The sequence below is a fragment of the Xenopus laevis genome, chromosome 5L, assembly GCF_017654675.1.
Source record: "Xenopus laevis strain J_2021 chromosome 5L, Xenopus_laevis_v10.1, whole genome shotgun sequence".
In the NCBI taxonomy this organism is placed as follows: Eukaryota; Metazoa; Chordata; class Amphibia; order Anura; family Pipidae; genus Xenopus; species Xenopus laevis.
This window is the reverse complement of record NC_054379.1, coordinates 135762818-135788396: the sequence shown is the minus strand read 5'-3', so window position 1 is coordinate 135788396 and position 25579 is coordinate 135762818. Positions and strand designations below refer to the sequence as shown.

General features: G+C 40.7%; 1 protein-coding gene across 7 annotated transcripts in view; it reads right to left on the bottom strand.

Moving 5' to 3' along the window:
• The window catches only part of LOC108717103 (nuclear body protein SP140), a 49658-nt gene that overhangs the window by 15922 nt on the left and 8157 nt on the right, over nt 1-25579 (bottom strand). For 2 of the 7 annotated variants that reach the window (XM_041563435.1, XM_018263874.2), the window contains exons 2-8: nt 16562-16742; nt 15908-16003; nt 15529-15660; nt 14600-14736; nt 12786-12830; nt 9830-9874; nt 8528-8567 (exon numbers count right to left, since the gene is read on the bottom strand). In XM_041563435.1, the coding sequence (XP_041419369.1) occupies nt 8528-8567; nt 9830-9874; nt 12786-12830; nt 14600-14736; nt 15529-15660; nt 15908-15944 (436 nt within the window). In that variant the 5' untranslated portion in view covers nt 15945-16003; nt 16562-16742. The other 5 variants (XM_018263875.2, XM_041563436.1, XM_041563437.1 and 2 more) reach the window with 5 other exon arrangements.

Genomic DNA, 25579 nt, shown 5'->3' with positions numbered 1-25579 from the left:
ATTTTTCCAAAACATGCCACTTATGTCATATAAAAGGAACAACCATAGGATCTACATTAGTAAAATCAGACTTGGGAGGATGTTCAAGGGAAGAACGGGTTTTGCGCCCTAGAAATATGGGCACCTTCCCTTGCCTGTCGTGTAACTGTTGCTCGAATGTTCTTAAAGGCGATGTGGTACATCATTCCCGAAAAGGCACCCCGATAAAGATCCATGGTTTTTATACATGTAATACCACATTTGCAATTTATGCAATCAAGTGCCCATGTGGTCGACTTTATGTAGGGCAGACAACTCGTGCCATAAAAGACAGAATACGGGAACACAAATCGGCAGTGAAACTAAAAAAACTAGATCAAGCGGTTTCTAGTCATTTCGCTGAGAAGGGTCATGGGGTCCAGCAATTAAAATTTCAGATAATTGACAATATTCCAAAACTTCGGCGCGGCGGTGACCGCGTTAAAATGTTGCTAAAAAAGGAAGCACAATGGATACGTCGTCTGGAAACACTGGAACCCCATGGCCTTAATCGCGAATATGACTTACATCCCATATACCGATAGTATTTTAATGATTGTTTTTAATATTAGTATTAAATCATTTTGTCCACAAACATTGGTCATTTTTATTGTCTTGCAGATACCATACTATGAGAATTAAATCCTTTACAGGAAGAATAGAATCTACAGGAAATAAGTGGATACTTTTCCATATGCTATAATGTATCTGACAATGTTGCCTTTATGTCCCTCTTTTTTTGTATCAATCAATTTTGGTTGTTGGCCCCTAGAGGGCGATCTAATATGTGAGTATAAAACTGTGCAATCAGCAGTAATTTGTTAACTTGACAAAGGGCCACATAGGCCTGAAACGTTGTTTATTCGAGATCCAAGCCAGAGAATGCAATAAAGGCTTTTTAAGAAAAAATACGCTTTGGATGGTGCTGTGATTCTATTTTCGTATCGTTTATCCGGTTGGAGTGGACAACCCTGCACGTGCACCATTTCGATATAATTTTGGTTTGGGTGAGTGCTGACCAATTACTCCATTGTTCTATTTCCACGTGGTCCCGTGCACCCCCACCAGTTATAATGACTTTTGCATATAGTGATCTCGACAAGTCCAGAATTACTGAGGCTGTAGGAGGATCCACTGATTTCCTCAATATTAAGGACTGTAAGCAGAACTTTAGAGAATTGGAAAATTCCCAAAGGAAATCAGTGGCATATGACCTACACCTGAGAACACTATCGGAGTATGTGAAGATTAACCGTATACCCAGGGGTTTGAGGGTCCATTTGCGCCCCACCTTGTTTGCAGAGGACAAAGATTTTTGTCAAAGATGGGAAGCTATCATTAATAAATGCTCCCTAGATTTAATGCTGGCCACCATGGAGCGTCTCCAAAAAGAATTACCTGCGATCAAACAACAGATTGCCTCACAGGAACTGGAGATGCGGAACTCCTTTCCTCCTGAGATTGTTGCAGAGGGGACCGAGAAGCTGACGGACCATGTACAGAAGTTCCGGAGTGAAGTGGAAGCGCGGAAGCGCTCTAAGTTCCAAAGAGATGCCGGCGACTACAGTACTGGTAATGTATACCGTTGGAACAGGCCCTCACATGACGGTATGGGTGGAAACAAGCGCAGTCTGGGAACCCGCGGGGGACACAGAGCACATCCACCACGAGGTTATTCACCTACACGCCCTAGATCCGACTCCAACTCTACAACATCCTCTTTTTTAAGTGGATCACAAGCGACAGATGCGGCGTCCGAAGGAGAAGGCGCGCAGGGAGAAAACACAGAAGAAAAAAAGAGAGGCCGATCGGGAACCTACCGCAGGCGGAGATAGTGGTAAATATATCTAGCATCTCACTTACGCCAGACCAGCAACAAGTTCTAGCTAAGGGGCTATCCTATGCCCTAGTGACTGGCCCAGATTTCTTTCAGCTAGATCTAGAACTGTATCGTTTTTTCAGAGACATTAAATTAAAATCTCAATTTGCAAAAAATACAAGTGATTGGGCTAACCCTTGTATTAACACCTTTATGGGACATTCTTTGGGATTGAAGACCCCTAGCACTTATAGACCCGATGAGGGTAATGTTTTTGTTGATGCATTTGTAACTCAAGTTAAACGTGATATGGTGAATTTGGAGGCTAAATATAGAAATGGGGAGCTACATAAAATACCTTATAACATTTCCGCTAGTGAATATAATGCATTGACAGCAATCAAACAGAATGATACGTTGATAGTTAAACCGGCGGATAAGGGCGGAGCCATAGTGATTATGGATAAGACTATGTACATTAGCGAAATAAAGCGACAATTACAAGACACTGATACTTATGACTGCGTTAAGGTTAACCCTTTATTTGCCATACAGAAAAAGGTAGAGCACCTTATCATGGATGCTCTACAGCTGAAAGTAATTGACCCTACATTAGCACAATTTTTCCAACAAACCGCCCCGGTTACCCCCATTTTCTATATATTGCCAAAAATTCACAAACGGCTAGATAATCCACCTGGCCGCCCAATTGTTTCTTGCATAAATTCTGTCTTGTCCCCGCTCTCTATCTTCGTTGACAAAATGATCAATGGTTATGTCTTGAAACATAGATCTTATTTGAAGGACACAAATGATTTTTTGCTGACATTGGAAAAATTTAAACATGTTCCATCGCATGCGATCCTGGTCACGTTTGATGTGGAGAGCCTCTACACCTCCATCCCACATGATGGGGGCTTGGAGGCTGTCCGCATCGAACTGACTGAGGATCCAACCATGGATGGATCACAAAAAAAGTTTATAATGCAATGTCTCGAGTTAGTCCTATACAATAATTATTTTATGTTTCAAGACAGTTTCTTTACACAGAAAAGGGGTACGGCCATGGGTTCGAACGTGGCCCCGTCCTATGCGAACATTTTCATGAATGAATTTGAACTAAAATTTATCTATCCAAACATATTATTTAAGCAACATTGTGTTGCGTGGTTTCGTTTTATCGACGACGTGTTCGCTATATGGACGGGGCCACCGTGTACCCTCAACTTATTCCACCAAGAGATCAACACTGCCTTACCCTTTATAAAATTTACCTTGAATTCTAACACTGAACAGATTGCATTTTTGGACACCTCTATTATAAGGAAGGGGGATACTCTGACTACGGATTTGTTTCGCAAGTCCTCAGACAGAAATACTCTACTTCATTATAATTCATTCCACCCCATACAAACTAAAAAATCGCTACCGAAATCACAATTTGTTCGCGTCAAGCGAATAGTGACAGAGAGTAGTTTGCAGCAGGAGAGGTTAGATGAAATGGAAACAAATTTTCTCCAGAGAGGTTATCCCCCAGGGCTCCTCAAAAAACAACGTGAGGGAATCGAAGCCTCACATGCAAGTCTCCAATGTGAGAACAAGGGGGAACTCAAGCGTATCCCCTTTGTTTCGAAATTTAATACAGTGAGCCAAGAGGTAGCTAAAATCATACGAAAACATTGGGGCATATTGAGAGATGGGGTCCCTGAGGTAGAATTTTTCCAAAACATGCCACTTATGTCATATAAAAGGAACAATACCATAGGATCTACATTAGTAAAATCAGACTTGGGAGGATGTTCAAGGGAAGAACGGGTTTTGCGCCCTAGAAATATGGGCACCTTCCCTTGCCTGTCGTGTAACTGTTGCTCGAATGTTCTTAAAGGCGATGTGGTACATCATCCCCGAAAAGGCACCCCGATAAAGATCCATGGTTTTTATACATGTAATACCACATTTGCAATTTATGCAATCAAGTGCCCATGTGGTCGACTTTATGTAGGGCAGACAACTCGTGCCATAAAAGACAGAATACGGGAACACAAATCAGCAGTGAAACTAAAAAAACTAGATCAAGCGGTTTCTAGTCATTTCGCTGAGAAGGGTCATGGGGTCCAGCAATTAAAATTTCAGATAATTGACAATATTCCAAAACTTCGGCGCGGCGGTGACCGCGTTAAAATGTTGCTAAAAAAGGAAGCACAATGGATACGTCGTCTGGAAACACTGGAACCCCATGGCCTTAATCGCGAATATGACTTACATCCCATATACCGATAGTATTTTAATGATTGTTTTTAATATTAGTATTAAATCATTTTGTCCACAAACATTGGTCATTTTTATTGTCTTGCAGATACCATACTATGAGAATTAAATCCTTTACAGGAAGAATAGAATCTACAGGAAATAAGTGGATACTTTTCCATATGCTATAATGTATCTGACAATGTTGCCTTTATGTCCCTCTTTTTTTGTATCAATCAATTTTGGTTGTTGGCCCCTAGAGGGCGATCTAATATGTGAGTATAAAACTGTGCAATCAGCAGTAATTTGTTAACTTGACAAAGGGCCACATAGGCCTGAAACGTTGTTTATTCGAGATCCAAGCCAGAGAATGCAATAAAGGCTTTTTAAGAAAAAATACGCTTTGGATGGTGCTGTGATTCTATTTTCGTATCGTTTATCCGGTTGGAGTGGACAACCCTGCACGAGCACCATTTCGATATAATTTTGGTTTGGGTGAGTGCTGACCAATTACTCCTTTGGTAGTTTGAGTACAGGTTTGGGGATCTGCCAAAAACGCATCAATTCTCGTGTGGGTAAGGAAGCGGGGAGAAAAATATGTAAAATCTCTGGCTCCAGGATGTTTAGCCCTCCACACGTCAATCAACCCTTGCGCGTGTAACAAACTAGTGAAGGCTTTAGAGTGACTGCTCTGCGACTTAGAGATAGGGCCCCTGTTACCCTTAAGACAATCTACAGTTGGGTCAGAGATCATGTTAAAATCTCCAACTACGACACATTTCCCTACTCTATACTGGAGAAGTTTGGACAAAACCTTATTCAGAAAAACAGTTTGATTGTCATTGGGGGCATAGATGTTAATCAGGGAAAATGTGGTGCCAGCAAGTTCACAAATTAACATCAAATATCTACCTGCAGGGTCAGCATGCATGTCCTTGAAAACGAACGGTGTCCTGGACGAAATAAGAATCGAAACCCCTTTAGACTTGTTGCTGGAATAGGCGTGGAAATTATGGGGAAATCTCTTATTATGGAATTTGGGAGGGGCCGACTTACAGAAATGTGTCTCGTGGCAAAACAGTACATCTGTGTTTGATTTGCAGGCATCGTGAAGGAGTTGGTTACGCTTGTTGGGGGAATTCAGCCCCCTGCAATTTAAAGAATAAAAACGTACCATTTGTATTCAGGGCATGCACACTCACCCAAGAGGGAAACAATACATATAAGCATAGTAAGTTGACAATACCATGTACGTAAGAACAAAAATCTCAAAACAACTCTAACTAACAGTAAAAAAACAATAAGCAAATAATGCATAAGTAGAACAGAAAACCTATGAAATGTGGTTTTCAGTAGGTAACCACTGGACGACTCCTAAAGAAAAGTTCTGGAGCCTGTGGGGTAAGAGAACGATGATCAGACCTCGTCGTCAAAGGAATTAACACTTCCAGTAGAGCTAGACATCCATGAGAGAAAGCTCTAAAACTCAAGAAGAGCGTGACGCTTTGTGCCAATCCTGCTGCAATTTCCGCGGTGGCTGTGGGGATGACGGCTTCCGCGTAGGAGACCCAGGGTCGGCAGCCGGAGTAAGACCCCACCTCTCGAGAGCTTTCCTAGCGTCGCTCACTGTGGAAAGAGTGGTGGGCGTCCCATTTCGTTGTACGATCAACTTGACTGGGTATCCCCAGCGATACGGGATGTCATTGTGCCGCAGGAGTTTTGTAATATCCACGAAAGCCTTGCGCCGCACCAGGGTTGCAGGGGACAAATCCATATAAATTTCAAGCTGTTGATATTGCGCAGGCCAATTTTCCTTCTTGCGTGCAAGAGAGAGCAATTTGTCCCTTGTTTGATAAAAGACAAACTTGGCGAGCACATCGCGGGGTACATTATCCGGCGCTGCCCTAGGTTTGGGGACTCTGTGTATACGGTCCATAGCCAATTTCAAAGTATGGAGGTCGGGCAGGGTCAATTTGAGCAAGTCAGTAACATGCTTCTCCAAGTCCCTGGGAAGTACGGACTTTGGTATGCCCCGAAAATGCAGGTTGTTCCTGCGGGACCTATCCTCCAGATCAATGACTTTATCAGAAAGGCGCTCTAGCTCAGCTTGGGCCTTGGTGTGTACGTCTGCCAGCTCATTGTGCGCTTTCGCAAACTCACCCATCCTGTCTTCCAGATGCGCCGTACGCTCACCTAGATCTCTGATATCTTTCTTGAGATCGTCGGTAAGTAGTTTAATGTCGCTCCGCAACGTCTGCTGCATGTCCTGGAGCATATCTTTGATCTGTGCAGCTGTAGCTGGAGAATGGTCCGCACTGCCGTCTGCCATGCTCGCCGCTCGTGAAGCTTTGGAGGTGCGTGGCGGATCCAAGATGGCGCTGGAGTCCGCGTCCTCGCATGTGGCTTTGGGAGAGGCAGAAGTAAAAAAAGCAGTGACCGCTTTTTGGCTCTTCTTCTGAGCTTTCTTATTCCTCCTCATTTACTCGATGATTAGCTGTAGGTTTGAGGTCGCTGGGGGAAGCCGTTCTGTATTATTCCCTCATTCCGTTCTCCTCACAGACGGAGCGCTCGCATCAAGCGTCCATCTTAGTTAGCAGGCAAACTCCGCCCCCCCGGTATATATGTCTTTTCAATTAATAAATTGCACAAATAGGTCACTCATTTATCTATCAAAGGTTCCTCTTGACAAAGGCTATTGCGCTGGGAACCCCTTGACAAAGGCTATTGCACCGAAACATTGGGGCTAATTCTCATTGCTGGCAAGTATATCCGCTATCTGTGGTTTTTTTCCTTATTGCCTGATTTTCACACAAGGGTTGTATGTATTTTTGCTTGATGACATTACTGTACATATATATGTTAACCATTGATAAATAAATGAGTGACCTATTTGTGCAATGTGTTAATTGAAACAATATATATAAAGATTTTTAATAATTCATACCACTGTGTATTTGCAGTTTTTTGTGAGTGTGCAAACCCAATAGTTGTATTATTGTGCATTTTGGTTACTCTGTGGGAAATCATTTTGGGTTATTTTACACCTCTTATCCATGTCATTCTAAAATATTGACATTTTTGGAGTGCCCTACCTTGATCTGTATTCTTGTACACCTCTAATACAAAACTACAGTAAATCATTTAATAAATAAATTGCCCAAGAGTCACCTTTACTTTTTTAAAAAGCTACTGATGTGACCAATTGGTCTTCATTTTTGTTTTGTATAATTTTTAAATGATGTGCCTTCTTTATGTGACTCTTTCCAGTTTTCAAATGAGGGTCACTGACACCATCTATAAAGCAAATGCTCTGTAAGGCTACAAACTTACTGTTATTGATACTTTTTCATCTTTATATTCAGACCCCCTCCTATTCATATTCCAGTCTCTTATTCAAATCAATGCATGGTTGCTATGGTAATTTGGACCCTAACAACCAGATTGCAGAAATTGCAAACTGGAGAGATGCTGAATTAAAAGCTAAATAACTCAAAAACCACAAATTTGAAAGCAATTGCTGAATTTTCTCAGAATATATCATACTAAAAAAAGTTAATTTAAAGATGAACAACCCATTTAAAGGAGAAACAAACCCCTTATGGCTGCCACGAACTCCCTGAATCTGCAACGAGGGGTAAGTAAAAAGTTAGGGGCATTTGCCTGCGGTAGCAGCTAGGCTGGGGGAGAGGAAGGAGGGGGGTCTATGTGGGGTAGGTTTTTTTTAATAAGGGGTTTGTTTCTCCTTTAAGGCTGTTTCATTCTATAACCCTTCTTTGTTTGTAATTTTTTAAAATGTATTAATTATAATACTGTAAGTTATATGTTAATTGTTGCTGCTTTTGTATTTAAAAGGACAATGCTAACTGTCAACATGTTTCCCCTTACCTCATAACAAGATTACAGATAGAATGATGATGTTGCTCATAACAATCGATCAGATCTTTGCTTTTGATTTCTAACTGTTGAAATCTAATTGCTGATTGGCTGCACTGGGCAACCAGAAATACTAAATAGGCCCCTAAGTAATTGTTCCATGAATACCTGGGCTACAAAATAATGTTTTATCATCTAATAATAATTTTTGCTCCAGATTTCATAGTCCAATTTCCAAAACCCACCAGCACTCCCTGGCCTCTCAGATGCAAGCTGGTCCGGTGCACAGTTAGAAAGGATCGGCAACCCTTAATAAGACACGTTAGCAAGAAGGAAACCGGCACTCAGGACTCAATGCAAGCACGTTGCAATAAACACGCAGGGCTTTGCCCGCTTGCATTGAGTCCTGAGTGCCTGCCTCCAGATTTCATACCCTACTCCAAATGGGCATAATCTTCGACCCTAACTAGCCTTTAGGTTTGCCCACTCAGACGCTGCTCCAGTTCACCGTAGGGAAGCAGCCCCGCAGTTTGAAGCACTGCTTTATAAACAGAAAGGTGACTAACTAACCTGTTTTGTTGGCATCAACGTTAGAATCTTCATTGCTGACCTATATGCACACACATGTAATGAGAGTAAAGTTTAATTCACTGATCATATGAGGAGGGAAAAGAGATCAGATGAGTGACGCTGTTACTAATGTCAATTTTATCCTTTTATATTTATTTATGTACAATGTATATACGCACCCATGAACATCCATTAACCCTGGGGCATTAATGGGGGGGAGGGGGATAGTGTAACCGGGTGTTGTTTGGGCAGATTGAAGTTTGGCTTGGTAGCTCAGAGGGGAGCTTGAATAGAATATATTTGGGTGGGCCAGGGGTATAATTGGGTGGACTGGGATACAAATAGTGGTCTTGGAGTATGACTAGCGTAGTTCCTGAATTTATTGGCAATGTAATTACGGTAAATATTTAATACCAGCCTGTTCTTAGAAGGGAGTGTCAGTCTTAAGAACAATGTACCCCTTTTGTATAATAAATGGATATTAGAATCACTGAGTGGCCATACAAAGGTATATGGCTGCAGGCTGAATGTATTTATACAGGTTACAGAACTTTATTTTTTACAGTATACAAAGTTTAGTGACATCAGCAGACACCACATCTGCAAATGGGGGGCTGGGGACAGTTGTGGGATCTGCTGCATGGCCACCACTGCCTCCCCTTGCCAATTGCCATCCCTACCATCTCATTGTTAATCTCTGGTACTCACTGCTGTTGAAGTCTGAGGAAATTCAGGAGTTTAGTTCATCTAAACGTGTAAGGGCAATGGTATGTGGGGATGTCCGCTACATACTTCTTCTGTTGACATAGTGAATCACCTGAGTTCTACCTATTATCAGCCATGTCAGAACCAAAGGAACAATGTCTACTTTTGTAAAATATATGGATATTACTAATCACTGAAAAGTTTAATGACTGTATTCATAAAGCTGAAGGCTGATTGTATGTATATGAGCTAATGAAACTCAGAGAGTACTTCGAATATTTAAATATTTTACAGCAGATGGTATATTATTTATTATAATACACAAGGTTCAGTAAGTCAAGTGACGCCAGTTAGCTACAGTTATAAGTGATAACAACATAATCATTTATAGCAAATATTTTATGAGAGAGAAAGGAAGTCAGAGAATTATGAAGGATAAGGGAGAGCTACAAGTGGGATAATTTGGGGGCATTTAGAGATACACAACATAACCATTGTTTAAAAAACCCAAAGAAAGCTAATAATCTCTTACTGTTCCCTTATGCTAATGCCTTGATAATCTTGAAGTATTGCTAATAATAGTATAAGAGTACTCACTGCTTTTGAAGTCTGAGGAAGTTCAGGAGCTTCCAGATTCTTTTTCTGTAAAAAAGATATAGACTATACTATAAATCAGTGTTGTCCAACTTCTGTGGTACTGAGGAGCCTAAATTTTTCTGGCCTACATGATGGAGGGCTGATAATGGAAGTCAGTGTTGACCACAGCCATTGTTAGGGGTGTGAACAATAGAGGTGTCACAAGTGTGAGCAATGCAGAGGGGGATTACACGTGTGAACAATACAGAGGATTACAGTCTGAATTTGAGGTTTAAACAATGCAGGGGCCAGTTAATCTCTGTAGCGATACTTATTAAAGTTTACACACGGTAATCAGACACAGCAGGCAGACTTTCATGTGGGGGGCCACACAAGGGGCCGCAAGTGGACATCTGTGCTATAAATAATTTTTCCTATTCAGTAGAGAAAGAATAACAAACCAGTGGTTCTTTCCTGCTTCTCACATCATCCTTGTACAGATGACACTTGTAGTTCAGGATAACTGTGGGAAGAAAATTCCTTCAAGAACTCCCTATATCAGGGCTTCCTAGCTGGAGGGCATTGGGACAGATGTGGTCCTCCAGTAGGTCTAAAGGTGGCCATACACGTTACAATTACTATCTTTCCTGCAACTGGTTAAAGGGATCCTGTCATCGGAAAACATGTTTTTTTCAAAGCACATCAGTTAATAGTGCTACTCCAGAAGAATTCTGCACTGAAATCCATTTCTCAAAAGAGCAAACAATTCAATTCAATTTTGAAATCTGACATTTTGTCAATTTCCCAGCTTCCCCTGGTCATGTGACTTGTGCCTGCACAGTTGCACTTTAGGAGAGAAATGCTTTCTGGCAGGCTGCTGTTTTTCCTTCTCAATGTAACTTAATGTGTCTCAGTGGGACATGGGTTTTTACTATTGAGTGTTGTTCTTAGATCAACCGGCAGCTGTTATCTTGTGTTAGGGAGCTGTTATCTGGCTACCTTCCCATTGTTCTTTTGTTTGGCTGCTCGGGGGGGGGGGGGGGGAAAGGGAGGGGGTATCACTCCAACTTGCAGTACAGCAGTAAAGAGTGATTGAAGTTTATCAGAGCACAAGTCAGATGGCTTGGGGCAGCTGGGAAATTGAGAATATGTCTAGCCCCATGTCGGATTTCAAAATTGAATATAAAAAAATCTGTTTGCTCTTTTAAGAAATGGATTTCAGTGCAGAATTCTGCTGGAGCAGCACTATTAACTGATTCATTTTGAAAACAAAATGTTTTTCCCATGACAGTATCCCTTTAATTTTCTATCTTTATCTGATGATTCAGCAGTATTCCTTTGCTTTCAAAGGCACCCGTTCAACATTTTCTATTGTAACACCTATTTGGCCACTCGGGGTTAATTCACCAGCTAGAACACTAGAGCATGGGTTACACACAACTTACACCCAGGGCAGGGCCTTCGCTATGTGGAAGTGTTCCCTCTATGGTGTAGTGCAACTACATCCCCCCAGGCTACTGTGCACACAAAAACAACTTGGGCGCCAGGAGGTTCTTAACAATCAGGAACGGTTTATTATGCCAAAAAGGGCAAATGACCACAGGTTTAATACTCACGCAGGAGTTGAGGAAAGCAGCATATTGAGAGTTCACACAGAACAAGGCAGGCTCACACAGAGAGTACACAGGCAAATGCAGTACAACCTTTCCCTCCTGGAAGTTGTCAGGAAGCAGCTTCTACCCTACAGTCCCTCTTCACTGAGGTCCCTGACTGGAGGCAACACACAGAGCCTCTGGGAAGCTACTCCCTTACTGCAAATCCTTGTTGGAGCTTCAGCTGCTCTTTCTCTCTATCCTATCTGCCTTTCTCTCCTAGAGAGACTATGACAAGTCTGCCCTAGTATATCTGTTCCTCATTCACGGGGTTACCTGGTCCCCGACTTGGACACATGACTTCTTCTGGGCCTATTGCACTCAGTCCCCCTGAGCACATCCAGCTGGAATCACATCCAGAGGCAAAAGAGGAAGTGGCCACTCCCTGCACACACTATATAGGAGTGAGTCAGAGCAGTGTCATCAAATCTCTCAGCCTATCACTGTAAAGGTTATTCTGTAACAGGGATTCTACCCAATAACCCAAGGAAATGGTGAAAAGATTAACTCTATAGGGCCTGTATCCCTATAGGGCACTACACTATCTTGGCCGATCAACAAGACGATGATATCCAAGTCTGTTGCCGATATTAGTCACCTCATCTCCTACCATACATGCACTGAATATCATATGAAACTTCATATCTTATCATAATATCTGTGATAGTGGCATAACTAGATGTTACCGGGCCCCACAGCAAATTAATTTTAGGGCCCCCAACAGGTCTACAGGTTGTTGTGTTTTACCAATATATGTTGAACTAGCTAATTAATTATAGGCGTCATGGGACTGGGCAGAGTCTGCTTCCTCTACAGTTATGCCCCTGATCTGTGCGTGTATGGCCACCTTTATGACCATCGTTCTGCCCATGTGCTTCATACAATTTCACTATGGTCTAGATATAGATGTATACAGAATAATTAGCATGGCACATTGAAAATAGTTGAACAAAGCATCCCTATATAATGCACATAATTACCCTTTAGCTATATAGTAAAGAAATATAACATATCATCCTATAAAATGCTTATTATTGTTTATTTGAATGTGTAAGGCATGTAGGAATGCTTGTTTCCTGGTACATAGGACATTTTGTCGTCCATGATAAATCTTGGGTACCACAGGCGACAAAATGCTCCTTATTTCCTTCAAACCGACCAAAATGCAAATCAACAGTGGGAAGACATATGCGGGGTGAAGTCTCCCAAAGTTTCCTCATAAGGAGATGTCTGGCTACTTCAGAAAGCAGCCAATTATAGCACTATTTGCTATAGGATAATAGTAATATTGTACGACTAAATCATTGGTATTCCCTGATACTTACTGCTTTTGAAGTCTGAGGAAGTTTAGAAATGTTCAGGTACCTTTCCTGTAAACAAGAGATAAAATATACATTAAACCATTTCCCCATCTTATAGAGAAAGAATAACTATCTATTGGTTCTCTGTGACACCCCATAGCATGCTTGTACAGATGCCATTTGTAGTTCAGGATTGCTGTGGGTAGAAAAATCTACAAGTAACTCTTTATATCAGGGCTGTCCAGCTCTAGGACCATGGGAAAGATGTGGTCCTCCAAAGTAATTTATGGCATTCAGTCTGCCCACATGCTCCATAGCTTTGCATTAAAACATATAGTAACGTCAGTAACGTCTGGACAAAGAGAATATATTGGATACTGTATATATTGTACAATACATGAAAACAGTTAAACACAGTGGCAGAACTACCAGGGGTGCAGGGGGTGTGAGCGGGCCAGGGTCCACACCCCCTCAGGGCCCCCGGCAGCTTGCGCGCCACTGAAATGCGGGCCGAAAATCGCTTTCTCATGATAAAGTTGCTATTGAATCAGCCAAAAGTTATTCTATTAGCTTCTTAACTAAATCTAGACTATAGTTAAACTTTACAAAAAAAAAAAAAACTGGACCATGGTCAGACTACAAAGGATGGGTGGTTGACCACTATCCCACTGTACCATATATATCTATCAGACTTTCCTAAAAAGCTCAGGGCAGCCCAGCTAAATATCAGAAGATATGGTCCCCCTGGTTAGATATCCACCGTCCTGATGATGATGTGACCTTCTTTTAAGATAATGTAATTGCCTGGTATACCAGGAATTTGTTACATACGCCATTCTTTTGTTTTTTTGTTATGTCTATTTTACTTTCTACTGTTTGTTATAATAAAACCTTTAAAAAAATCTGGACCCAGTCTATTAATTGAGGCCTTAAAATCACCTTTAGGGTGGTGGCACACGGGGAGATTAGTCGTCCAGCGACAAATCTTCTCTAATGCTGGCGACTAATCTCCCCAAATGCCTTCCCGCCGGCAAGAATTCGAATCACTGGCGGGATGGCATACTTATCGCTTCGGTTTTCTGAAGTCTCCCAATGTTTCCTCATGAGGCAACTTCGGCAACTTTGGAAAACAAAGCAATGCTTATGCCATCCTGCCAGCGATTCACATTCTTGCCAGTAGGAGGGCATTTTTGGGAAATGAGTCACCCGCAGTAGCGAAGATTTATCGCTGGTGACTAAATTTCCCCGTGTGCCACCACCCTTAGAGATCGTAGAGTACTTTGGTAAAATTTGAAACTAGGGATGCACCGAATCCTGGATTCGGTTCAGGATTCGGCCAGGATTCGGTCTTTTTAAGCAGCATTTGGATTCGGCCGAATCCTTCTGCCTGGCCGAACGGAATCCGAATCCTAATTTGCATATGTAAATTAGGGGTGGGGAAATCACGTGACTTTTTGTCACAAAACAAGGAAGTAAAACATTTTTCCCCTTCCCACCACTAATTTGCATATGCAAATTAGGGTTCGGATTTGGTTCGGTATTCGGCCGAATCTTTTGCAAAGGATTCGGGTGTTCGGCCGAATCAAAAAAAGTGTATTCGGTGCATCCCTGTTTGAAACCATCTTCCTTAAGGTATAATAGTTAGTCAACTCTCTCATAAATATGGGGAACATATGTAAAAATTGTAAGAAACTATTTTCCTGTGGAAAAAAAACGTTTACCTTTATAGGGCGACTACATGCCTTCAACTATACACAGTACATCCCTACGCAACGACTAAATGTCTGTATATCAGATGATATTAAGCTCTCTTTTATGCATCATAGTAAAAAGGTTACCCTCATTAATTCTTTAAGACAAATGCCTTCACATCTGATGCTGATTTTCCAGTTTTTGTAACTCTGACATCTTCCATGTTTTTGGAATTCATTAGGTGTCATCCAGATCCCATTTGAAAAGATGCACTTGGTTGACCCTGCCAGAAAAGTAGCAAACACAATCAGAGTTTTAGCTAGTCAGCATGATACCTGCACCGAAATAGCATTTTAAATTTTAGTCCCACTGCAATCTTGTACTTAATGTCTGTCACAGGCAGGTGGTAAGTACAAAGCTCTGTAGCACCTTGCATCTGTTGGTGCTCTCTAGCCTGAAGAAATGAATGACATGCAAGCTAGGAGCATTTGTGGGAAAGCTTCATTCTGGACTGTTAAGACTTAAGGTGCATCCCAAGAGTTAGGGTTCCAATTCCAAAAAACATGGTACTATGCACCCCTACCCTGGACTTTGTAAATTAGGCCCCATATCTCTAACATACTGTAAGTGTAACAGCAATAATGGGGGTGTGAACTATACTTCTTTACAATTTATTTTCACCCATAATCATATCACTGCCTGGATTCTAAGGTCAATAACTAGTGTGGGTACCAAGTTGTGGGGACTCACCCCTGCCTGTCCCTCATGAATACAGCACTGCTGAACACAGACAGAGATATATTCATGAGGAAATTTATGAATTTTTCTTCCATTCTATTGCATAAATACTTGTTCCCGAGGTGCATAGTGTGGGTTAAAAGTGTAAAAACACCTTTTGCACCTCGTCCTGCACTTTGTAAATGACCTGTCATGTATTTATACATATACACAGTGCCAAGGAAAGGAAAGTTGTGGAGAGATGGTCAAATGATGAGCCACTGTGCATACCATATTTTGTTTCCACTGGGAGAGAGATAGCTCAGGGCTGTAAATAGAAGTTAGAATAATTTTTTACCTCCACACAGTTTATCTTTGTGCAGTATTCCCACTTTATCGCCACATGTCACAGAAAGGCTGGATGATGTTAAAATTCCCTTGGGAATCTTTTTCTTCTTCTTCCTAAACATCTTGAATTTCTGAGATAGTTCTGCAAAACAGAAGATGAGGAAATCTTTGTTTTAAAGTCATAGGACAAAATGTACCTCAAAAAGTGCAGAACAAATAGTTACAGAACAGGTGATCTTCAAATCAAATTATTGCAAAATTATATTATATATTTTTTGCCTTTGTTAAACAATTGCAGCTTAGTTTGTGGTTCTGCACAGCTCAGGCAAACCTGCAGTGCAAACCCCAAAAGAAGCTGCAGATTAATACACAGTCCCACTAAAACTTACGTTTACTGTCTGCAGCTCGTTGACCTTTATTCTCCATGAAACAGCACAGTAGCCAAAAGCAATTCAGCAGTACAGAATCCTCAGTCGTTCCAGATACTGTAAAAACAGATGGCCATCAAATGCACAGCAGCTATTTTGTATGAAAAGGAGACTAGTGGTGGCCATACACTGACTGATCCTCCACAGTATATGGTCAATCACCCTGGGGTACTGTACAAGTGTCTATACATTTGCATGGCCACATCCCATATTGCTTTCATACTGTGCATTACACAAAAACACACAAGCACAAACACTCAACATATATAAATACAACATTAGATACATAAAAAGGTGAGAGAACATTCAATGCAGGAGTAATGCATCAAGCCCAGTTACCCAAAAATCCTCATTTTGCTGGGTAAGAACTTTGTACTGTAGGTGCTGCCTTTTGTACAACACTTTGTACAAGGTTAGTAAATATGCCCTAATATAGCTCTCTATAAAGACCATATGCCCCTATTTCTTAGAAAACAACAAAGTCTAATTAACTTGAATAACAGCCAACATCCGCTCACTCTGCTCTCCAAAGACAGGGCATTGCGACTTCAGTTTTTGTAGAGTCTGATTTACGCTGTTAATCCAAGTCCCCTTTCAAAAGTCTAAGGTACATACCTTGCAGCCGTTTGCATGGGTGTGAGAAAATTCTATTTCCTGTTTTGATTCAGATGTTTACTGCATGTTCCTGCCCGTCCACAGAGAAAATCATACTTTCTGTTTCCATCCTGATCCTTACTGCCTGCTCCTGCCCCTTCACTGCCGTACAATCTGTCTTCTCTTTTACAAATGAAGAGCTCTATTGTGATATAGAAAGTAATTCATTTTAGTGACTATGCAGTGGCTAACCAGTGAATTTGAGTTTTCTTTCCGTTTAAATACCCCTCACCTTACAGTATATCATTTTCTGTACAGAATATGCTTATGTTCTGAGATAATTTTAGAATATATAGAATAGAATATAGAATAGAATTTTAGAATATATAGTATGGTCAATTCTAAGCAACTTTTTAATTGGTCTTCATTATATATTTTTTATAGTTTTTGAATTATTTGCATTTTTCTGACTCTTTCCAGCTTTCAAATAGGGGTCAATGACCCCGTCTAAAAAAAAAACAAATGCTCCGTAAGGCTACAAATGTATTGTTATTGCTACTTTTTATTACTCATCTTTTTATTCAGATCTCTCCTATTAATATTCCAGTCTCTCATTCAAATCAATGCATGTTGAACCCTAGCAACCAGATTGCTGAAACTGCAAACTGCAGAGATGCTGAATAAAAAGCTACATAACTAGAAAAACACAAATAATAAAAAAATGAAAACCAGTAGCAAATTGTCTCAGAATATCACTCTCTACATCATACTTAGGGGCAAATTCATCAATGGTCGAATTTCGAGGGGTTAAATCCCTCGAAATTCGACTGGGGAATAGAATCGAATAGGCAATTCGGGCGAATTTACGCGCTGGCGAATAGTCGAATTGGCGAATATTCGCCAGGCGAAAAGGCGCTCGATCGAATATTCGCTCGAAGGATTTTCGTTCGATCAAATGCCTATTTATTCGATCAAAAACTTGGAAAACAAGTCTATGGGACTTTCCCATAGGCTTTTAAAGCAATTCGGTAGGTTTTAGGTGCCGAAGTAGGCAGTCAAAATATTTTTAAAAGAGACAGTACTTCGATTATCGAATGGGCGAATATTCGCAGCGTTTTTGCGCTTGATCCAGTACTTCGACTATCGAATGGCGAATAGTCGCAGCGTTTTTGCGCTCGATCTATTCGAATCATTCTACTCAGGCGAATTTACGCCAATACGATAGTCGAAGAGCACAAAAAAACACTCGAAATTCGAAGTTTTTTAATTCGAATCCTTCACTCGAGCTTGATGAATCGGCCCCTTAAAGTTAATTTAAAGGTGAACAACCACTTTTACAGCCCTCTTGCTCTGTATATAAGGTCACATACACCCCCTTCAATCTGTTTCCAGGTCTCATAGTTGTGTGTATGGCCCCTATTTCTTTAATGCCTTCATTCTGGCCTAATAATTATATAATTTCCAGAATACTTAAATTAAAATGATAGCTTCACACTGGTGCAACATTGACAGGACCAGCTAAGGATGCAAGTGTTAGGTGTACTTTTGGCAACTCCACACATGTCAACTCTCAATAGTCTCATAGTTGCCCTAATTTAACCCCCCTCCATAACCGGTCACCCTTTGTCAGTAATTTGCACCCAAACTTGAAATGCATTGAAGGGTCGCCCAAATCCTCAAGCAGCCAGATCATGGAATGCTGGCATGGGCATGGCTTGGGCAGAGCAGAAGTGTGGCCTATGTGAAACAGGGCATTGCTGGGGGAGAGTAGCCACAGACAAAACACAGCCAGATCGGAAGAAATACAGGTTGGCGTCTCTTTAACCCTTATAGGTGTAGTTCTTACAGGTTACATGGGTACACTGAGAGCTGATACGTTAATGTAATCATGTAACCGATGAGAACAACCCCTTATAGTGTTTATATATGCTTATCTATCACATGCACCTTTAACACCTGTCAGTATAACTAGGAGAGCAGAATCCAGAAGCGCTTTTCCTGGTACACTGGTAAGTACAACAGCAACAAGACTTTTTTTCTTTGTCTTTACAGAATACTCTATAAATTATGCAGGAAACCAGGTAAAAAAAAAAAACAACAACATCAAGCTGAACTTAAAAGCTAATCAGTACCGTACTAACAGAGTACTCTGTAGGTGCAATGCAAGTGGAACAGTCCAAGAGCAATTCCTATAAACTACAAACACTGAATATTGACTTGATATTTGATAGTATGTTACACTGAAATAGGAGTTGAGTGAGATATGCTCAGTAAAAAGTATTTTGTCCTTTATTATTCTATTTGACTGATTTGTATAGTATTTCATAGTAGTAGGGTATTGAGAATTTATGGTGTGAATGCTCAAAAACAACAGATTGCTTTATTTGGAAAAGTCATAGTTATATATTATTATTAATGTATCATTTTATACATTACTATTATTTTTTTTTTTTTTCAAACTGCGAGTGGAAATAAACATCCTCTAATAAAACATGAGACCTTACACAAAGCTCCTTACAATTACAATTCTGATACAAACTATTAAGGAAAAATGGTTTGGCTTAAAATCAGGTGCAAGGTGCAGAACATGTCATGTAATTACTGTAAATACATAATTTCCTTGCACTGAGTAATATTTAAATCAGACAACACATCACTCCCAAGTGCCTCTGCCCGTAATGTACACTCTCAGGCACAGGTTGTGGTGTACAGCATAAGGCCCAACTGCTTGTTTCTAATAATTCTCTATATTTATCCCTCACAGTTTATGAGCATCCATTGATTAACAATTCATTTAAAATATTTCTATTTTTTACTTTGGAAAACTACAAAATAAATTAGACACTCAATAGATAATGATAGATACAGGTATGGATCAGAAACTTTAACAATTTATAACAGAGTAAACGCTGAAAATGTAAAGGTATTATAGAGACATTTTTAAAATCTGAAAAGATGTTTTTCCAACTATTGTGTCTGTAGTTAACTGGGTCAAATTTCAGGAGGCTGTATACTCCAAGAGGGTTATATATCAAAGTCCGAATTCATTTCAATATTTTCTGAAAAAAAACCCTACCACATCCGCACAGGTTTTTTCGGCTTATTTATGTATACACTTTCCGGAAAATTTTGTTTGTGGGAAAAAAATCCCAAAAATTGCGAAAAATATGAATTTTATGAACTTTTCTGAAATTTCCACCCGACATTTCTGATATTCCTGATTTTTGCCCGAAACCCAGGGCATAATAAAAAATCTTTGGGACTTCTCCCATTGACTTATATGCAACCTCGACAGGTCTGAGATGCCGGATTTTCAGATTCAGACTTTTTCCATAAAACACAAATTTCTCAGGTTTTTGGCATTTAGAGTTTAGTAAATAACCCAGCACAGACCACGAAAACTTCAAACTGATATAGGTGCCTCATTGACTTATGCAGGACCTCGACAGGTCTGAGATGGCGGATTTTTGGATTCTGGCCTTTTGCAGCATCAGGGTACTGGGAGTCTTCGAGTTACATACACCCAAATTACATACAACTCATACTTACAAACATAGGCTATTATAGTAATGTACTGTGGTTTGCTTGGCCTTTATTAGCATTTAGCTTTAATACACCACCTGCCCCAATCCCCTCTGTCATGTGTTGTCTACTGCAGAGCACAGAAAGGTTAAAATAAATACTATATTAAGACAGACATCTGTCTTGTTGCATTTAATAAGTAAATGTACATGTTTCAACTTACATGAAAATTCAACTTAAGAACACACCTATAGACCCTATCTCGTAAGTAACCCGGGGACTGCCTGTATAATAAATCTTGAAAAATTAGATTTCTCGTTTCCCTAAAAAATCTAATTTTCCAGTAATTTTTTCGAGATTTTAACATTCCGATTTTAATAAATAACCCCCTTTGAGTGATATTTTAATGTTGTTCAGTTAAAGACTTTAAAGCTCTCCAGTGTGACAAAAGTAAAAAATCTGTCTTAGGTATTTCAATGATTTATTATTTTGAATAGTTTTTTTTTTAATCAGGGCAACATAGGCATCAGATTTTTTCATTAGGAATTTTGACAAAACTGTGCATTTTGTTTTCTGTTTGGGCACACAACTGTGTTGCCAATGGGTTTAGCAAGATCAAACTGATGTAACATTGATGGGTGTTCCTCCATAGTAGTACGTGCCTCAATTTTTTTTCTTATTGAAGCAATGATAGTTGCTGCACGTAATAGTTACAGTAATGAAGGAGTCAATTACATGTTTGTTTGAAAAATATGACTGGTACTGTATTGTATTGTACTGACATGACACCATATGGTTGCGCATTCAAATCACGTCGGGGTCACCAAATATGTAGCTAATTTTATTGCTATGACCTCGTTATGTGTAACGCAAAACTCAAAGATAAGGCTATTTCAAATAGAATGAGGTTTATTGAGTTTAACAACAGAACATAGAATGGTTTTGCTTTGGGAAAGTGTGACACCGAAGTGTAACACGAGGGCTTTGCCAAAGACACTCCCCTTGTCACAAGCTTTTATAGATTAAAATGGATGTACACATACATACGTTAAATAACTTGAACCCTCCCAAAATGTTGGAAGAGAACTTAATATTCGTATCTAGAGATATTGCAACAGAAAGCAGTTTTCCAGTTTACAACTGTCCCTCAGTCTTGTAGTTCTTTATCTGTTAAAAGCAGACACTGTGATGAACTCAGCAATGAAGAAAACACTTCTGCACAGGGGCTCCATCTAGCATCTGCTGAAACTCTTAATTCTGTCAGTAGCTTACAAAGTGGACTCTCATCACGGGGGTCATTTACAAGAGAAATAATTAACTGGGGGAACATCACCCTTCCCTTCACCTACCCTGATTTGGACAGTTGGTATTGCAGCGTCAGAATGATAGGGGCATTTGTTATTAGACTTTATTATTCTTACACTCGGACACATAACCATTCGTCCGTCATCGGAATAGGCTATTCTCATATAAATGTGGTCATATAAAAATATTAGGGATGCACCGAATCCAGGATTCGGTTTGGGATTCGGCCTTTTTCACAAGGATTCATACGAATCCTTCTGCCTGGCCGAACCAAATCCAATCCTAATTTGCATATTCAAATTAGGGACGGGGAGGGAAATTTAGTGACTTTTTGTCACAAAACAAGATAGTAAAATATGTTTTCCCCTTCTCAACCCTAATTTGTATATGCAAATTAGGATTCGGATTCAGTTTGGTATTCGGCCGAATCTTTCACTAAGGATTCGGGGGTTCGGCCGAATCCAAAATAGTTGATTCGGTGCATCCCTAAAAAATATATTATCAATGGGCCAAATTGTCCAGGCAGAATTCAAACACAGTATACTTACTGCTTCAGTTACACAGTTGACAGGTAATGTTTTGCATTAAGCATCTGTAGTAGTATCCATTTCACCGCTGTCTTTCAAAGAGACATTGGGCTTTACCAATATTTGCCCAAAGGAAACTTTCTGTCTCAGGCGTGAGCCTTCGCATTATCCGAGGCAGGGAGTTGGTAAACTGTAATCTTTATGTATTTCGCAAAATTGGGCACCAGTGGTTCTTATAACTTAACTAAGTTATTACAGTTTTCTTGAAACAATCCACAAAGGGTCACAGAGTGCCATAGACTGCAAATATAATATCAGCGATACAGCACTGTGAGGATGGAATTTACCTCTATAGAACATTATGAGGAAATGTAACATGTTTTGTTAGTGCAAAGAATATTCGCAAAAACCATTGCAAATGTTAGTGATCATGTTTGCTTCCTTTTTAGCAAAAAAATCTGGGCACCTGGAAGCATAGAAGATTGGAGCTGCTAAATACAATGATCCAAGTCTTGGAGCGGTTGCTTTGAACTCTTTGTGTCCTTTTTGAATAATTACAGACCTCCTCTCAAAGTTTGTAACCAAATGGCTTTTGCAGATTTTCGCAGTATATGTAATAAAATTTCACAAACGCAAAGCATATTTTGCGACAAAATATTTAACTAAACTCCAGAGCAAGTGTTAACTGTAACCTTTGCTTAGCGATGTAATATTTGCCAACGAATGATGTTACATTATTGCGAGCAGCACTAAACATTAACAAAAACGCCATGGTAATTGTAATTGTAACTGTAACTTACATTCCCCCATTAGAGGGGAACAAATTGATGCACTTAAAGTTCTCTTCCCTTCTCTTGGGACTCCTCTTTGAGTGGAACCCAGGAAGAACTATCTAGCTCCTAGGGCCTATACGCTGGTTCCTCTCTGGGCAACAAAAGCCACCGGGAACCTAGTCCCTCTAACACCCCTCAGTGGGGCTCGAGCTGCTAAATAGCCCTGAGCCTAACTGTTTCTCCTACAGAGACCTATAATAGGAGATAACTCCCTAGACCCTGCACTTGTCTGGGGTTCCACTCTTGACTCCCCTCTCTTTAGCAGGGACTCCTTGCCAAAAAACCCTTAGAACCACATGGTTTTGAAATATATACCTCTACATACTGCCAGCTTGTGGCTAAACTAGGGAACTCATAAGGTCATGAGGTGACCCAGGAAGAGGAGCCTATCTCCCTCTAAGAGCTAAGAAGCCCCTTAGTAGCCAAACTATAGGGGACTAAACAATAAAGGGAAACTATTTACCAGTCCCCTACACAAGTAATCAAGAGCAACGCAGAATGTACTAAAATCACAAAAAATTAAACAAAATTGACTATAGAAATGATGAATATTCTGTGCTCTGAATCCTATTTCCACTAGTAACAAGGATCTCACACAGCATTTCTGCTGCCTAATCTGTTTGGTTATAATATCTACACTATATCTCCCATGGGGTGCTTGGGATTTGATGCACTGGGCACCACGGTCAAATACCCAACTTGACCTACCCAATGCCTCCCAACATTTTGGAAACAGAAAGAGGGACAAAAAAATGTGTAAAATTGTTTGACCACGCCCACTCCCTAATTACCATGTCCATTTTACAAAATTTGCCAGGTTATTAAAGTTTAAACACATTTCTGTGTTTTGTTATGTGTTATTACAGTTTTGGTGATGAAGGTTAATTGCCCTTTAAGATCGGAGTCTTAGTTTTCCCAAGAGACCCGCTTATCTTAGATTGTTGCAAAAGTATCTATTCTGGGCTCTCTGCCAAAAGCCAATTAAGCTAGAAACTTTTTATCTTTTTCTGGCTGTTCAGTGCAGGAGATCTAAGAGAAAGTCGGGTCATTTCAGTACAAATGAGAGACTGCGGGTTGAGCTGTCAAAAGAGGGACTGTCCAGCTCAAAACAGGACAGCTGGGAGGTATGCTACCCTTGAAGTGATACTGACACGTTCCTATAAAAATCATAGGAACGTGTCTGTTTCAATTTAGAGATGCTGCATTCCAAATATTTTCAGCCAAAAGCCTCCCAAAGCCGCCCCAGCCCGGCAACCTTAAAGAAGCCGACCCTCCGACACAGCTAAGGGATCTTCCATGGCTGTTTCAGTCACGCTGGGCTCGGGGTGGCATGATCCTTCCATAGGCTGGAGTCCTGTTTACTGTGTACGCCTGTATCTAGGAAGATCACTACATGGTCCCAGAACCAGAGCCATACTAAATCGGATTATCGACCTGTAGCACAACTGTAGCACTGTATTGAGTCACTCTTAAATATGTGTCATGGAAATTCACTTAGCAGAGACCACTTGAGGTAAAAAGATAACGTTTATTTGACATCAACTCCATGGATTCTGAACTCACCAAATCAAAATACTGAACAAAGGAATCACAGAGTTTTATAGACTTGGAAATATATATAAGAATATACAAGCTTAAAAGCAAGTTACCATTGGGGAAGCATACAATTATCTTTCCACAGCACAAAAAAACAAAGAACTGCTCTCATGAACAGAGGCGGGCCAAACAGGCCGGGCGCCCTAGGCAGCCCAGCCCGCCTGCTCGCCCCTTCCTCTCTCCCGTTCCCGGCGCGCAAGCACAGTAACAGGTTCCCGGCGCATGCGCAGTAAAGGCAGCCCGGCGCGCATGCGCAGTAAAGTCATTCACGTTCCCTTCAGCGTGCTGCGCTTACTGCGAATAGATTTCCAGGTGAGTCCGGTCTAGGGGTAGGCAGAAGAGGTAGCTGCCCAGCGCCCCCCAATCATTGCGCCCTAGGCAGCTGCCTCTTCTGCCTACCCCTAGTTCCGGCCCTGCTCATGAATCAGGTGGTTCTCCCTCAAGGTCATGGTACTAGTTACCAAGGCTAACTTGAGAACAGAATCCATCCAAATCAGGATCGCTCCCGGGGGAATCTGCATACACAGAATTTTATTCTCTCATATGACAGGTGGCTGGGAGCTTTCAGCACTTCTGCTAAATATAATACTCATTGCATTGTCACAGAGTGACTTGTGTACTCTTGCATACAGGGCTCCCCTTCTGTGACCTGAGACCCCTCTAATACCCCCCAGGAGGCATAGGAACTGGCATGAGCATTGAGCAACAAGACTCCTCACTTGGCTCCCCTAATCCCCTATGCTTGTTGCCCCTAGGGTGAAGCTCCTGCTATGGTGGAACAATTCTAGATCACATGCTTCAGATGCCATGGATATCCAGTTTTTTCTTCTGACTTTATGAAAATCCCTACAAAAAAAGAAATACACTAAGTTTCTTACTGTAGCCTTACATTAAAGGAACAGTAACACCAAAAAAATGAAAATGTTTTAAAGGAATGACACTATAATATCATGTTACTGGCCCCGTGTCTACACAGAAACTTGTATATATAAACTTACTATAGTAAAGTTTCTGAAGCAAACACCAGTTTTAGGGTGGTGGCACACACTGCTACTTGGGGAGTTTAGTCGCCCAGCGACAAATTGCCTGTTCTTCGGGGGACTAAAAAAGAGGGACAAAAAGTTTTGACCACGACCATTTTGTGGCCACGCCCCCTAATTACCATGTTCATTTTACAAAATTTGTCAGGCTATGAAAGTTTGAACAACTTTTTTTTTTCCAGTTATTACAGTTTTGCTAATGAAGGTGAATTGCCC